We start from the raw sequence: 17,063 nt of genomic DNA on the forward strand, positions 1-17,063 counted from the left end.
GTCTAAGAAGGGCCAAAGGTAAGAGCTTTACCCAGTCGAGATGCAGTTCCTGTGACAACTTAAGAAGGGTGTCCTTTAGAGAGCGATTGGCACGCTCTACCTTACCTGAAGACTGAGGATGGTACGGGATATGAAAATGCCAAGGAATGTCGAGAGCCTTAGACAGGTTTTGAGAAATCTGGGAGGTGAATTCAGGGCCGTTGTCTGATTGGAGAGAGGTTGGAATCCCAAACCGGGGGATGATTTCTCGGAGAAGAATATCAGAGACTGTCTGGGCTCTCTTGTTAGTAGTGGGGAAGGCTTCAACCCACCCGGACATTGTATCCACCAAAACCAGAAGATATTTAACTCTTTTGACTGTAGGCGAGGCAGTTCTGGCCATGGAAAATCCTGCAGTGTGCACCCCAAAGGGCACATTAACATGCAGAAATTTGGAGTCAGAAAGCTACATATGGCCTCGCTGTAAGTGGAAATCAGGACAGAAAAACTCTTTGATTAACTGTCAAGATGGCCTCGATCTGACCTTGCTTCTGCTTCCTCAGGTGACAGACAGGTGGAAAGGGGCAGAGTTCCCTTGAAGAACCCATGCTTCTGCTCTGCCTTACAGGTTGGGTGGGTCCCACAGTCCGTGCCTCTTTATTTCTTAAAGGGGGAGGGATATTATTAGTACTTTGCTTTGGTGTCTATTTGTTTTTTCATGGCTGCTGAGACAAAGTAGCACAAATTTTTGATTTCAAACAGAAACTAGAGCCTGGTGAGGTGACTCATACTGCTGTTTCAAGACAAGCTCGAAGCAGCGGGAGAATCTCTGAAAATTTCAGGCTACCCAGGGGTACAGGATGAGTTCCAGGTTGGCTTGAGCTACGGAGTTGAGACTCAAAACGAAAACCCAAAAGCAATGTCAAAGGTGGATTTTTTTTTTGTGTGTGTGTGACCTTACACCTACTGCCTTCCACTCAACAACACTACACTATTTGCATTAAGGACCCATTTTAACAACCCTGGCCAAGCGTCATCTTAAAACCCGTAACTTACTCCACACACAGGCTGATGCCACACAAAGTATCATTTACAGGCTCCAGGGATTAGGTAAATCCTGACATCTCTGTGGACCACTGTCTGACCTACTCTCACTCAGGGTTGCTCTAAGGATGAAATCTGCTCATGCTGGCATTAGGCTGAGTATGGCATTTGATAGATATCTGACAGTTCTGAGGTCTCTAACATCGTCTACCTATACGGTTTCTATTGTGTTCAAACAAAACTAGGGTATAAAATCTGTAGAATTTCAAGCTTAAAGAAGTGAAAACTGGCCGGGCGGTGGTGGTGCACGCCTTTAATCCCAGCACTCGGGAGGCAGAGGCAGGCGGATCTCTGAGTTCGAGGCCAGCCTGGTCTACAAGAGCTAGTTCCAGGACAGGCTCTAGAAACTACAGGGTCGAAAAACCAAAAAAAAAAAAAAAAAAAAAAAAAAAAAAGGAAGTGAAAACTGGCCTGTTAACAGACTTAGCCATGAGTATTTGCACGTTCTTCCTTCCAGACAGCCTTGCACCAGCTCAACCCGCTTTCCTCAACCCCTCAGGGCAGGACTCTACCTGAAAGCCCTTCCCACCTCCATCCCCGCCCCTCCAGCGCCCTGCCCACACAGCTTGGCAACTTCCTTAGGGCTTTGGGAGCATCCGGGCCTGTGGGGACTGTCCGTATTGTTGCCTGTCATCATAGAGAGAATTTCACCCAATTATATCTATTTTCCAAACTTTCAGTTATCATCACAATATATTTATATTAAATGATCAAGAGAGTGGCATTTTTCTTGTGTTCGGTTGAAAAACGGGAGTGCAAATTGTTGGATTTATACAGGCATCACGTGAGACAGCTCGGGAGGAGCGGCGGGTCCTTCCCGCTACCGCGGCGGAGGCCCGGCACGTGGCGCAGGCGCAGTGTCCGCGATTCGCCATGCCGACTGTCAGCGTGAAGCGAGACCTGCTCTTCCAAGCTTTGGGCCGGACCTACAGTGAGTGCCCGCCCCGTGGCCTGGGCTCGGTGCCTGCGGGAGCCTGCCTCGCCCGGCAGAAGGGCGTGCTGGCGGCGTTCGTGCCACCATGCGGGGTTTGGCCTTGCGCCGCGGGAGTCTGCAGGGGTGCGCTGAAGCCGGGCTGGACTGAAGTCGCTTCTCAGAACCAGCTCTACGGCGGCTGCCGTTGCGTCATCCGCCGGGGCCGGGACCTCCGTGTCATTCATTCAGGGACAGCTCCTTTTGCCTGCTTAGCGCCGACTTTGGTGTCGGGACACAGACCAGGAAGGATGCCCTGGGCTGCATCACCAATGCGGGCGGCTCTGGGGAACCAGATTGACAGCGAAAGGGAGACGCCTGAGAACGATGTGGGTTCGCTGTGCAGCCCAGGCTGCCTTCGAACCCGCCGTCTTCAGCCTGTTGAGTGCTGGGGTAGCAAGCGTTGGCCACCAAGCCCGGCTTTCTCTTTACTTAGCGTTGACTGGGTTCCGGTTGCGTGTCAGGCACTGTGAGACAGTGTAACTGTCCACATGATACGTAAGATCTCATCTTGGTGAGACAGTAGCCAGCCAGTACGATAAGAAGACGATTTTTTATTAAAATGCTGAGTGTTTTTCTAGGAAAGGAAGCCAGGTGGTGTGCGGGAGCAGCATTTGATAGGTGACATTAATTTGAGAACCGAACAGAGAGCCTCTTCTATGGACTTAGTATTCACGATACACTTAATTACTTCCTCAGTTCTAAAAACTAAGCCGTTGCGAGGAAAGGGAGGTAAATATTAAGCAAATTACCATTTTCTGTGCAGATGTAGTAGTTGGAATGGTATCTACCCTACCCTGTAATTATCAACTTGTATAACAAATGATTTAGGGGAGCCCTTTTCTGGGGTATCAGATGTATTTAGTAAGAGGTACAGGTGTTCATAAGAACATAGTACTGACATTGCAAAGAAACATTTTAAAATTTTTTTCTGAGGATGCACTCATAGATATAACCCATTTCCTGTTAATTTACGTTTAGTTGTTTGTAAGTTTTTGTTGTTGTTCTTGTGAGACAGAACCTATTCTGTAGTACAGGCTGGCCGTAAACTTGTGGCCATCCTCCTGACTCAGTCTCCCAAGGGATACAATTGTCATTGTGAGCAGGAACTGTCCCAAGTCCTTAGAAATAAAAGAAATAGCATTACCTTTGGAATATGGCCCTAATTTCTTAGTGCTTCCAAAATATACTATGCTTATTTCTGTACCTCACCTGCCCTCCGCCATGTTCTCTATAGTGTTTCTGTATCTGAACTGCACAGGGTTGTGGGTGGCAAATTTACCATGTTTATAATCAGTTCCCAGTCAGGGCCTTCGCTCTTAAAAAGTAAGAAATTATCTGAATTTTAAAAGATAAAGGCCTTCATAACCTGTTTGCTATTATCAGCTAGTAAATTCTGTCTCCTTTTTTCCCACTTTCAAATGGTGAGTGATCAAATAAGCTTGATTTTCCACACAGGTCATTAACTATAGGATCTTTTGAAATTCTTTACCCTTAATATTGGTGTTGAGATTACACCAGATGGGTTAGTAATACTCTTCATTGTGTTCGAGATCTTGAAACCTTTCAAGTGTCATTTGAATGGCGGTTGAAGTTGGAAAAGCCTGTTCACCAAAGCATCTGGTTTCCAAATGAAGTGTAAATCCCTCCTGTTTCTTTTCTTTCTTGTTTTCCGACAATGTGCTCTTACATTCCACTTTTTTAGTCCCTCCGAGGGCCTGCTGTCCATCTGAAATTCCATTGTTCTTTCCAGTTGCTGCCATCACTTTCCATGTCTTGGTCGGGAGCATATCTCTCTCATTTTTGTTACTCAAGCCATTTGTTTTCTCTGCCTTCCTGGGAGCAGCTCTGTCTTCTTAGTCTCCCTTTAATTGCCTTTCTCTTCAGTTTTCTTTGTTACTCATTTTCTTGTGAACTGGTTTCTTTCATTGCTCTTCAGTTTGGGTCCTGTTCTAGTTTCGTATAGTTAAGTACTGCTGGGGCCACCTGTGTGCCACGCAGGCCAATAGTGTTTTAGGGCTACCGTTTTCTGGAGGAAATTGCCCTTGATTTTATTTTTGGTTCTTTTGTTTGTCTAAATTAAAAGAATGTAGAGCTTAAAGGGATTGGACATATTAGGATTCCATATATTTTTGTAGATCCATACAATTTATTTAATTGCTGTTTAGATGACAAAAGTTTTGCATATTGTAACAATAATTGTTATTTAGTTTCTGAACATCAAGAATCAAGGTTTGATGGTGCTGGTCTGAATTCACTCCAGGTTGCCGATCTGTAGTCATTTTAAGATCTCATTGGGACTGTAGAAACTGCTTTTAAGTTGTTGCTTGTTTGTTTTCTTTCTTTTTGGGGGTGGGGGGGGGCTTGTCGAGACAGGATTTGTCTGTGTACACCTGGCTGTCCTGTAACTCCCTCTGTAGACCAGGCTGGCCCTCTAACTCTAAGAGATCCTCCTGTCTCTGCCTCCTGAGTGTTGGGATTAAAGGCACGTGCCACCACCACCCAGCTAAATTATTTTTAAAATTATTATTATTGTTTAGACTTAAATGTTTTATTTGTGCAAGTGTTTTGCTGTGCATCACACTTGGTGCCTGCCGATGCAAGAAGAAGGCATTAGGTCCCCTGGAACTTGAGTTACAGTTGGCTGTACGCTACTACACGAATCTGAGTCCTCTGCAAGACCAGCCTGTGCTCTCAGCTGCTGAGCCATCTCTCCCACCCCTATGCTTATAAGCAGGCCTTGTTAATCTGCTGGCTTTTGGCCAGAGGCTTCGGTTCCTTCTACCTTGCCTTTTGCCGGTTTGTCCCAGAAGGAGAACTCTGAGAGATCAGGTGAATGGGAGAGCTCAAGTAGTATCCTCAGTGACTGATAATTGCTCAGAAGTGCTAGTCCATCCTTTTCCATATTTCTTGGTCACATGGACCAATCCTGACCTAGATAAGCAGTTAGGTAACCTTGGTGTCATAGTCTCTCTCAGCCACCAAATGGTTCTTGTGCATCTACATGCAAAATACGCTTGACCCAGAGGTGTGGCCTTCCAGCAGCAGCTCCAAGTCCACAGTCACACCATCCGAATCTGGGTCTGAGGTTGGTGAGGGTCTGGGGCTGTAGTTCTCTGCATTGAGCATCTTGTGAGGAGTTAACTAGTGACCTGAGGAGCTCAAGCACTGAGGTAGGTGTCTCTCATCTAAGAGACAGAGGGACAGACCTAGAGCAGCTACTAAAGGGAAGAAGTGGAACTCACAAAGGAGCCGCTGGTCCATGGCAGTTCTGAAGTGGAATGGCAGATGCTGGATGGTCTTGATTAGGTCCCAGGCCTGGGATAATTCTCCATGGCTCTGTGCCTTGCCCTCTAGGCTCTGGTTCCACCCTCAGCGTGACCCGCAGAAAGCGTGAGCTTCACAGCTGATTAGTTTTCTCAGTCTGCTTCCTGGTAATAGAATTTTAGGGCCTCAAACATTTCCTTTTGTCTTGTTTCCGCCCCTTTCAGTTCAAGCTGGCTATGTCTGCCTAAGTGTTTTTTCTAAAAACTTTCTGGATCTTTGGTGAATTTTTGCTGGATTCTTTTTCATTAGTTCAAAACCACAGACTCCAAAAACCTCTGAAATTAGCTGTTTCAGTACTTTGGGCTTTTTTATACATTGCTCTTACTTAAGTGTTATTGTTTTATTAATTGGGTTTGTGAGGCGCACCCTTAATTTCTTTATTACACCTTTTGTTTGATTGAGTTGTGCCTTTGATCTGCCCTGAAGGTTTCAGTCAAACCCTTGATTCTGTCTTAAGCCTAGGATTTGGTCTTTTTACCCATCAACATCCTGGCTCTTCCTATGCTAATCTCTTCTTACATAAGTGGGAAATACCAGACTAGTCAACAGAGGAGCTGCTCTCTGAGCACGGCTCTGAGTCTTGGTTCCATCAGGTGAGTGCATTTTCTTTAGTCCGTGTACCTGCGGAAATGGTGCTGGCCACGCTCCTCCCTTATGTAATGGCGCCCTGCCCTCCTGCAGCCCTCCCTCACTTTCCTCCTGCTTCCCTGCAGCCCGACTCAAGACCATGAGCTTCAGCTAATAGTGTTTCAGAGGCCCTTGGGTTTGCTCATGTAGTAGTCCTCAGAGTCTGCTGTCTGACTCCAAAGCCCTTCCCACAGTTTTGGTTATGCTACCTCTTCCGTTTCAGAGGCTGTATAACAAATTATCCCATTTCTTAGGAGTAGAAAACAACATGCCTTTGTTGCTTCCCATAATATTTGAGTGACAGGAATCAGAGGGGTTAACTGGGTGGCCCTGGCTCTAGGGCTCTTGTTAGGTTACAAGCAAACTGTCATCTAGAACTAGAGTCAGCTCAAGGATTGGCTGAGCCCAAGCATCTGTGTCCTAGCTCACTCACGTGACTGCACCATGTGTAGGTTCACACAGAGGCAAGGCAGTTGCACAGGTCAGTGTGGCATCACCCTTTTCACCCAAGCCAGGGAGCTGGGAGCCATCCTAGTCATGCTCCCTCACTCGCCGTCCTGTAATTAGGCAGCCATTGAGCCTCACGTATTCTGCGTCTAACAATACTCGTGTTCATTCTTCCCCATATGCTGTTGGTGTAAGTGAACACCTCTGTGTTTTACTTGTAGGAGGCTCCCTCAGTCACCTCGATGCTGCCACCAATCTCAAAAGTGCAGATGAAGGGAACCAAGCTTGGTGCCTCGTGACTGTGATAGAAACACATGGGAGTTTGAGGCAGGAGGATCTAGAGCCCTGCTATGTCTAAGTTTCAGGCTGGCCTGGTCTACCTTGTTTGAGACAAATACTAAAACAAAACAGAATGAAGATTGAGAGCGGAGGATGAAAAAGGAAAAGAGCAAAAAGCAAAAGACAAATCTTATCTTGTTTTGCATAGCTGCAAAGCTCCCGAATACAACTACCATTGCCTGTAGGTAGGACAGAGGGCAAGTCCCTTGGCATGCCGTGAGCTTCCCTTTTTCTAGTTCTTGTATCCTATTTCGCCTAACACAGACTTTATTCTTTATCCATATCAAACTGCTTAGGAGTTCCCAGCTTTGCCAAGAACTTGATTTACTCCCTCCAATCTTTGACTAATGAAGGCATCCTTTATGTAGCTTTAAGTGACCCTAAGAGGAGCTCTGTGCCACCCTGCCTTGTACTGGGCACATTTATTTATATTTATTTACACTTGTGATTGCTTTGCTAGAGAAGGAAGTAGTTCAGGCAGGAATTGTAATGTGTTTGTCTTTGTAGCCCTGGCATCCAGTACTGTTGCTTGGCACATAATAGAAGTAAATATTTGCTAAATTGAATTCCAGTTTGATATGTAGATTAGACAAGTCTTTGTTGTTTTATTTTGATGTTGGGAATAGAACCTATGGCCTGTGACATACTAAGCATGTATTCTGCCACTGAGGCCAACTCCTTGTCCTGAATCAGGAAACCTAAGACATCTAGTTCTTCACTAGAATATCGTGGTAATTGTGGTGCTTGTTTAAGGTTTGATAAATGAAGACCCTGAGAATGCTGTATTAGTAACAAAGCAAAGTGAGACAGGCAGAGAAGTACCAGTTATTGCAGACTTGCTGTGTCAGGGTACAGGTCTGTTTACATCTTTTTAAGGTTCCGTGATCAAAATGGCGGAAAAGGTTGTTTAACAGATGAGGGTGTTGTGAAGTTTACATGAGGTGCTGAGCCCTCAGAATGAGTGAGGTAGAAGTCAAAACCTTGGTTAGTGTGGTTCCAAAAACAAATATCAGGCTGCCTGAGATACCAAGATTAGTGACATTCCTTTGTATATATGGTTCTTTGATTTTTGAGCCTGCTTTCTCATTTAATCTCTACTTACTGATTCTTTTTCATCCTGAGTCTGAACAGCACTGGAAACCAGATTCTATAGTTATATATCACTAGTCTAGAGTAATCAGCCCTTTAATTGTTTTGTTTGATGTTTGCATCAGGCAAATCTTTTCTTGTTTTGATGCTAGAGTGTGGGCTCTGACATACTAAGTCCTGCTCTTTTGATTTTTCGAGGCAGGGTTTCTCTGTAGCTTTGGAGCCTGTCCTGGAACTAGCTCTTGTAGACCAGGCTAGTCTCGAACTCACGGAGATCTGCCTGCCTCTGCCTCCCGAGTGCTGGGTTTAAAGGCGTGTGCCAACATCGTCTGGCTCTAAGTCCCACTCTTTACCGTGGAATTTAAGACATCTGCTAGCTTTTCACTAGCATGTGGTGGCTTTGATGGTTTGTGTTTAATGTTCGATAATGTGAAAACCCTGGAGATGCTATATTAGGTGACAAAGCAAAGCACGTAAGAGAACTTTGTCAGTGTATATACCTGCTGTCTTTCAGGCATGTTTGTTAGCCTTAAAAAAAAAAAAAAAAACTGGCAAGCTGGGCAGTGGTGGCGCACACCTTTAATCCCAGCACTCAGTAGGCAGAGATAGGTGGATCTCGGTGAATTGGAGGCCAGCCTGGTCTACAGAGCGAGTTCCAGGCCATCCAAGGCTACACAGAAAAACCCTCAAAAAACTAAAAAAGCCAAAACCAAAAATCACCAGGTGATCTCTGATACCTGATAGAATGTTTAGGGTTAGGAAATTAAGCAACAGGTGAAGTTCATCAGTTCATATGCAGTTTTCATTTGTGCTGAACACATTAAAATTAACATTCTTTTTTTTTTCCCACCTAGCTGATGAAGAATTTGACGAGTTGTGTTTTGAATTTGGTTTGGAACTTGATGAAATTGTACGTATAAGACTTTTTCTTTTCTTTTCTTTTTTTTTTTTTTTTTTTTGCTTGTTGAATTTGTATTGCAAATTTTATCCCTTAAAAAGTTTTAATTAAAATAATTTTCATTTTTGAGATTATAGTATGATTATATCATTTCCCCTTCCCTTTCCTCCCTCTAGTCCCTTCTATATATCCATCCTTCTTTTTCAAACACATGGCTTCTTTTTTCTTTGTTGTTACATACATATGTGTATGCACATACATACACACTTATTTCCAAATACATAAATATAACCTCACTCTGTGTAGTGTTGCATGTATGTATATATACTTTCAGGGATGACCATTTGATATTGGATAACCAGTTGGTTTGTAAGACCCCCCCACTTCTCTCTCTTTTTTTCCCCCCAGAGTTTGCTGTGTTATTAACTTATCGTTAGACTCTGGCAATTTGGGGATTTTTGTACTCTGTTTTTGGGAGGGTTACTTGCCTTTTTGAGCTTGTCTTGCCAGGCCTTATTTTTGAGAAACAGATTTCCTTTATATGATCATACATGCCTTCTGGCTCTGAAATATATTTTTGGCTCTTTGATTTCTGTCAGGTAGTACTTCAGGTTTAGCCTTTACATAAGGGCTTCATAAACTGAGTCTGAAAATGACATTAATGCCCCTTGCAAGTATTAGAGCTACTTTTTATTCAGAAACCTTCGTTTCTCTGGTTACCATGTTATTTCCACTTCTTTACTTAGAGCTCTTCTGCAATGTGCCACTCCAGCAGGGTGTCTTAGCTTTCTTCATTAAAAAAACATTAATCTGCTGGGTGGTGGCAGTGCACGCCTTTAATCTCAGCACTCGGGAGGCAGAGGCAGGAGGATCTCTGTGAGTTTGAGGCCAGCTTGGTCTACATAGCTAGTTCCAAGATAGCTAGGACTCTTATACAAACCCTGTCTTGGGCTAGAGATATGGCTCAGTGGTTAAGAGCACTGGCTGCTCTTCCAGAGGACCTGAGTTTAATTCCCAGCAACCACATGTCAGCTGACAACTGTCTGTAACTCCAGTTCCAGGGGATCTGACACCTTCACACTAATGCACATAGAATAAAGTTAAATAAATTATAATATATATGTAATATAAGAAATAGGAGTGGAAGCTGGGCGGTGGTAGCACACACCTTTATTCCCGGCACTCGGAAGGCAGAGGCAGGAGGAAATCTGAGTGTGAAGCCAGCCTGCTCTATAAGAGCTAGTTCCAGGACATGCTCCAAAGCTACAGAGAAACTGTCTTGAAACACACACACACACACACACACACACACACACACACACACACAGAAAGAAAGAAAAGAAATCCTGTCTCAAAAGAAAACCCAAATAGGAGTGAAATTGAACTTTTTTTTTTGCTGTGATTATTATTTTAAAAAAAATCTTCCATCCTCTGCTGTGGTGGACTCCTTGGCTCCTTCCGTTTGCTGTCTCTCTGCCTTCCCATCGCTTCCGCTTCCCCTCTCATTCTCAGCACAGCTCTGCTCTGGGTGCTCCGAGGGCTTTGTGCTGTCACTCGTCCTCACGTCCCTTCCAGGCTGCGTGCCCGTGGGGCTGCTTGCCAGAGTTGTTGTCGGAGCGCTGTTTCTTTCATGCCGTGACGCATCTGCACCCTTCTGACACGTTTGTTCTCCTCTGTGGCCGTGACGGTGTCCATTTCCTTTGGATGACGAAACTTTGTGTGTGAAGTGGCAGGGATGCTGACCATGGTTTTGGAGGCTGTGTTGTCTCTGCCGTAACTAAGTTGTCTCAGTGTATGACAGTAGATAATAATATATGTAATTTCCTTTATCTGTGTTCCAGTGAAGCATTATTTGCCAAAACAGGTGGGGTGCATGATTTGGCTGGTAGTTCACTGTTTGCTGATGTTGCTTTAGATATATTCTGTTCAGGGGTAAAAAACAGTATTTTTCTGTCTGCTGTGATTATGACATGTGTAGCATTCTTCTGTTATTGTTGCAGAAAAGATATATTTTGTAGTTTATGAAACTTCTTTGGCTTGCTTTAGACTTCTGAGAAGCAAATTATAAGTAAGGAACAAGGCAACCAAAAGGCACGGGGAGCCTCGGATGTTGTGCTTTACAAGGTTGACGTCCCTGCCAACAGATATGATCTCCTGTGTCTGGAGGGATTGGCTCGGGGACTTCAAGTCTTCAAAGAAAGGTAAGGAACTGTGCACATAGCTAAGCTGACTCTCCTCTTTTCTTCCTGTTGTTATCAGCAATCAGGCTTAAATTTCTAGGAAAAACCTCATATGGATACACAGCTTTTGGTCAGCATAAATGGTGATTGGAAGATAAGAGTCATGTGGACTGTAGCCACTTCAGAATTGGGAAACAGAGCTTAAAGCTGGGAATACATGATCTTAGGGTTGCCAGGAAAGTCCTTCAGCAAGGTTCTGTGGTTTCCCTTAGTAATCCCGGTGTGGTGGATAGTTCCTTAGATTTGTTAAAGCATGAGGGAAAAGTAGGGGTGACAAGTAGACTGTTTGCCTTTACCTTGATAATCATAAGGAGCCTGGGGCAGAGGCCTTTGTGGAAGTTTTGAGTATCTTATGGCATGTATACGGTCTTGGACATGGATGTTAATTGTGGCTTCTCTAGTTTTCGTCTCCTGATGTGTAATGAAGGTTTTTTTTTTTAAGGCCTTTAAAACTCAGCATGCAGTAAACTGTAGAAGGTGATAAATATGTAAGGTGAAGAAGATGAAACTAGAGCTATCAGAATTAATAATTTTTGTTTTTATTTACTTACACATCATCTGTTCAGTTGCAAGAGAGAATGAATGCTTGGTTTCTGGGTATTCTGAAATCATGAAATCTTTGAGTGAATGTAGATATTTGAAAGGATGTTTGGTTATTTGGTTAAGTGTTTTGATTTTGGGGGTTTGTTCAGTTGCTTTCATTCTTGACAATTTAAATGATTGGATTTTAGGACCATGGGTGAGGATCTTATATTTTATTTTTTGATTCATGGATATAGGTATTTATGTGTGTGTGTTAAAAAAAGGCGGCCTTTTTATATATCCCTGGCTGGCTTGGAACTTAGTATGCCCACCAGGCTGGCCTTGGATCCATGGTAGTCCTCCTGACTCTGCCTTCCAGGTGCTAGGATTATATGTAGGTACAGCCATTCCTACCTAGGATCTGTATTTTCAATAAACACCTTGTGAATGTTTATGTCTAGACAAAGTTAGGATGTGATTTCAGCCTTTGTAATTTCAACTATGGCCCGCAAGCCAGTAGTATCTGCATCACAAGAGAGCTTGCTAGAATGCAGGCTCAGCCTCCAGGATCCCTTGAGCCTGGATCTGAGCTTCAGCAAACTCCTCAGTGGGCTGTGGAAATGCTGACTGACAGCAGTACCTGGCTCTGGGTGGGGTCAGCCTGCCAGAAACGCCTGCAGACTGCAGCAGTCACCACGCTTTCACACTGTCTTCTCCGGCTCGGTGACTGCGGGTAGACCAGGGCCTCTCTAGTCTCAATGTCAGTAAACTTTATTTATTCTTAGAACTTAGAATCTTTTTTTTTTTTTCCAAATCTCTAACTTTTTTTTTTTTTTTTTTTTTTTTTTTTTTTGGTTTTTCGAGACAGGGTTTCCCTGTAGTTTCTAGAGCCTGTCCTGGAACTAGCTCTTGTAGACCAGGCTGGCCTCGAACTCACAGAGATCCGTCTGCCTCTGCCTCCCGAGTGCTGGGATTAAAGGCGTGCGCCACCACCGCCCGGCGAACTTAGAATCTTGTGGTACCAATGAAACGTAATCACTCTCTGGTCCAGGGCCTTGAACAGTTGTTGCTCAGTTAATGGATTTGTGGTCTCTGTTGGAACTCCAGTGAGAGACTCATTACCATGGGGTATTCTGTGCAGTTTAGGACAGCTGTAAATGCTAGGAAGCTTGTAGTTTTTATTCTTATTTTTAATATTCAAACAATGCTGCTTACTGTAATTTAACCCATTTTCTCTAATTCTGTTGATTTATACATATATATGTATATATACACACATACTTATATATAAACACTTTATAAGCATAAGATGTAATTATCAAATAATGTTACTATTTTGAGTAACTTTGTTTTAATATTATTTTAGGATAAAAGCTCCAGTATATAAACGAGTAATGCCTAAGGGAGAAATCCAAAAATTGATTATCACAGAAGAGGTAATAAGAAAAGTTTTTATTTTTCCCTTAATTCTCCCTTTTATGCATGTATTAATAAGGTAGAAAGGAAAAAGGAACAAAGCCAACCTTCCTGCCAAATGTCATATCCTGTGGTCATGTGTTAATATTGGTGTGTTTTCAGTTTCTTACCCTTAAACATTGTCAGTTAATGGGGCTAGAGAGACAGCTCAGCAGTTACAAGCCTGGCTGCTATTCACGAGACCTGAGTTCCATTCCCAGCACCCACATGGCACTCAAACCACCTCTAATTTTCAAGGAGTCTAATGGTCTCTCTGGCCTGTGTGGGCACAAAGCATACAAGTGATTCACAGGCATATGTGCAGGCAAAGCACCTATCCATATAAAATAATAGTTTTAAAAGGTTGTCATTTTACTACTAAGGAGTGAAAGAAAACAAAGTAAATTGTTTTTATAAAACACATTTGAATCAGGTGTGGTGGTGCAAGCCTGTAATTCCAGAACATGGAGGAAGAGGTGTGGAAAGAGTTCAAGGCCAGCATCATCTGTGCAGTGAGTTTGAGGCTGATCTGGGGTACACGAGAGAGAGAGATCCTGTTTTAAAAAGTCCAAAACAAAACAAAAAAAAGCTTGAGGGTTGGGGTATAACTCAGTGGTAGAGTACTAGCTTAGTCTGAGAGATGCTTGTGTTCAATGTCTGCTATAAAAAAAAATTGATTACATAGGTGAGACATATTTGAGATGTAGTTGTTTAAATTATGGTACATAAATAAAATTTATAAAGATAAAATGTGGAGGAGTTCTTTTGGTAAAAGTAAGGGCTATGAACAGATTATTTAAAGATTAATTTTTCTTTAGTATTCAGAAATCATGAATAAAATGTAAATTCTGCTTATATAGTACCTGTATCTCCTGCTTACCACTTAACTCCTTGTCGATTGACTACATGAATACTGTTTGAATCAGTTTGTGTCCCTGTCAGGAGTGCAACCAGTATTCTGTCGAATGTTTTGACAAAGGAAAGCCCTAGTGCTAACCTGTCCTGCTGGTGCTCTGACTTCCAGACAGCTAAAGTGCGCCCCTTTGCTGTAGCCGCGGTTCTCCGGAACATCACCTTCACAAAAGAGCGATATGACAGCTTCATAGAACTGCAAGAGAAACTACACCAGAATATTTGCAGGTTCGTAGGGCTTTGTCCCCTTTCCACCTTGTCTTCCTCTTGTGCTTCCTTTCCATCCTTTCCCTTTCCCATCTCCTTGTCTCACGTACCTACCTGTCTTAGTTACTGTTCTATTATTGGAAAGCGGCACCATATCCAAGTCAGCTTATAATGAAAGGAAGCGTTTAGTTGGGGGGCTTGCTTACAGTTTTAGAGGGTTAGTCTATGGTCGTCCTGGCGGGGTCATGGTGGCAGGCACAGTGTTGAGAGCTTTACATGCTGATCTGCAGGCAGCAGGTAGAGAGACACGGAGCATGGCATGATTTTGAAAGTTCAGAGTTCACCCCCAGAGTTACACATCTTCCAGCAAAGCGACACCTCCTAATCTTTCCACTACCTAGGGACCAAATACTCAAATATATGAGCCTATTGGGGCCATTCTCATTCAAAGCGCCACACTACCTTCTGCAGATTATTTTTCAAAACATTTCTAAACTCTGGTCATGGGAGAATTTCATCTCGCTGCATCAGATAGATGTTTGTTACTGTTAAAGCTGGTATGTGTGGGTTGGAGAGATGGTGTAGTGGTAAGAGTACTTACCGCCCTTGCTGTGGGTTACCAGCACCCACATGGTGCAGCTTGCAACCTTGGTGCTGTAACTCCAGCACCAGGTCACCTGACAGCCTCAGGGCTCCTTGCCACCTGCATGTGTGTGTGTGTGTGTGTATGTGTGTGTGTACAGATATACATATAAAACATAAATAAAAAAAATCTTAAGAGTGGTGTATATGTGGTATGTAGAGAATTATTTCTAGAAGTTTTCTTGTTTATTTTCTTTCTGTTCAAATCATTTTAAAAATTATGTTTGTAATATGGTTTGCTTGTTTATGCATGTTAGAAGCCAAACTAAGGTGCTCATGCATATAGATATTCTACCATTGAGCTATATGCCCCCGACCTTGTTCAGATCCTTATTAATATATTACATTACCAAGCATAAACCATGGAAATTTGAAGGGTAGTAAGGAGAGAGAACATGAGAAAGAAAGTCAGGACCGTGAGGGAACCTCCAGCTGGCGACAGATGGGGAAGGTGACTGAGCCCCACATTGGAGCACTGGACTGAGCTCCCAAAGTCCCGATGAGGAGCAGAAGGAGCGAGAACATGAGGGAGAAAGTCAGGAACGAGAGGGGTGCGTTCACTCATGGAAACGGTGGGACAGAACTAATGGGAGATCACCAACTCCAGTTGGAATGGGACTGATGGATCATGCGACCAAACCCGTCTCTCTGAGTGTGGCCAACAGCGCGGGCTGACTGAGAAGCAAAGGACAATGGCTCTGGGCTCTGATTGTTCTTCATGGACGGGCTCGGTGGGAGCCTTCTCAGCTTGGTCGATCACCTTCCTGGACCTGGGGGGAGTTGGGAGGACCTTGGTCTTAGCATAGAGTGGGGAACCCTGATGGCTCCTTGGCCTTGAGAGGGAGAGAGGGGAGGTATGGGTGGAGGGGAGGGGAGGGAAGGGGGAGAAGGAGGAGAGGGAAGGGGGAGGAGGAGGGGAGGGAGGGGGGAGGAGGAGGGAAGGAGATGGAAATTTTTAAATATAAAAAAAAATAAACCATGAGAAAAAAAAAAAAAAAAGAAAGTGGAAAAGTTTCTTTGATTGGACCACGTTTTGAATAAGTATAATTAAATTTTGACATAAAAACTTAAGCAGGGGTAGACATAAATCTGACATGTAGTGTGGGCCTAGCCTAGATCACAACATTGGAAAAAATTAAATAAATAGAAGCAACCTAAACTTAAGTGACTGTAGTTTGCTTTATTTTTGTTTTTTGGCTGTGCTGTGTGCCAAACCCAGGGCCTGAGCCTTGCTGAGCTTCTCCAAAATATCACTTCCTGTGTTGTTCTTTGTAGTGTGGTGATCTTCAGGCCTTTTATTCCTGAACCCTAGAGTCAGGGGAGGTAAGAATGGGACTCCTTGAGGTAATTTCAGTACTTCAGATTTCCTTGGCAGTCAGATTTCTGTGAGTTAGAGGCCAGTCCAGTCTAAAGATTGAGTTTGGGGCCAGCTACATAGTGACACCCTGTCTAAAAAGGGGGAGGAAATATAATGAATTTCACAGCCAGGTAGGGCAGGAAGTTTGCTGTATACTCAAGGGCAGCTAGTTCCAAGCCAGGACTGTGTGGGTAGACCCTGTCTAAACAAATGATAAAAAAGAAAATTGTGAATTTATTAATGGTGAGAAACCCTAGTTTTAGCTATTTTGTTTTGATCTTGAAAGAAGTTATATTGATCCAAAGATAATACTGACAGTGACCTTACATATTCTTAATAAAATAAAAACTGGAAAAAAATAGAAAAGTGAATTTTTATTTCTTGAAGCTGATCAGACTGTACTGACTTGCAGGGTGTGTGTGTGGTGTGTATGTGGGACAGGCCAGTGACAGTCTAGAAGGAGAACTCTAGATATTTTCTCCAGTGTTGGAAAATGCTTAAAACCACAAATCAGACTTGGCCGCTAGTGCTTATGTGTTTGCTTTTTTGTAAAACATCTTTGCTCAGAGAGTAGAAATATATTCCTGGGACTCTAAATAACATTCTTAGTCTTTTTATGTTAAAAATCTATGTATTAGCTTGCTAATATATGTCACTACTAAGCAAAATAATAAATAAATTGAATTTATTTTGAAGAATAAAACCTTTTAAGTTTATTTTCATTGTAAGAGTACAGTGGGCAAGGGCAATAAAATAGGAACGACTTGTCTGCGGCAAAGTGGAATGCGATTTTAAAAGAACAAGGTGCAAGGTTTGACAACAGTGACAGCTAGGAAGTGATTGGCAGATTTTGGATTTTTTTATTATAAAAATTTCCCTCCCTCTCTCCCTCCCTCCCTCCCTGTCGTGGAGTCGAGTCTCAGACTGGCCTGGAACCTGCCTTTATCT

At 43.3% G+C, this 17,063-nt stretch overlaps 1 protein-coding gene across 1 annotated transcript in view; it reads left to right on the top strand.

Moving 5' to 3' along the window:
• Positions 1 to 1,915: 1,915 nt before the first annotated feature.
• The window catches only part of Farsb (phenylalanyl-tRNA synthetase subunit beta), a 67,567-nt gene continuing 52,419 nt past the window's right edge, over positions 1,916 to 17,063 (top strand). Inside the window, exons 1-5 of the mRNA XM_038339321.1 lie at positions 1,916 to 2,014; positions 8,737 to 8,792; positions 10,827 to 10,981; positions 12,909 to 12,978; positions 14,022 to 14,137. Of these exons, the coding sequence (XP_038195249.1) occupies positions 1,957 to 2,014; positions 8,737 to 8,792; positions 10,827 to 10,981; positions 12,909 to 12,978; positions 14,022 to 14,137 (455 nt within the window). The 5' untranslated portion in view covers positions 1,916 to 1,956. The remainder of the gene's footprint in view (positions 2,015 to 8,736; positions 8,793 to 10,826; positions 10,982 to 12,908; positions 12,979 to 14,021; positions 14,138 to 17,063) is intronic.

Source organism: Arvicola amphibius, chromosome 8, assembly GCF_903992535.2.
Source record: "Arvicola amphibius chromosome 8, mArvAmp1.2, whole genome shotgun sequence".
Taxonomy (NCBI): domain Eukaryota; kingdom Metazoa; phylum Chordata; class Mammalia; order Rodentia; family Cricetidae; genus Arvicola; species Arvicola amphibius.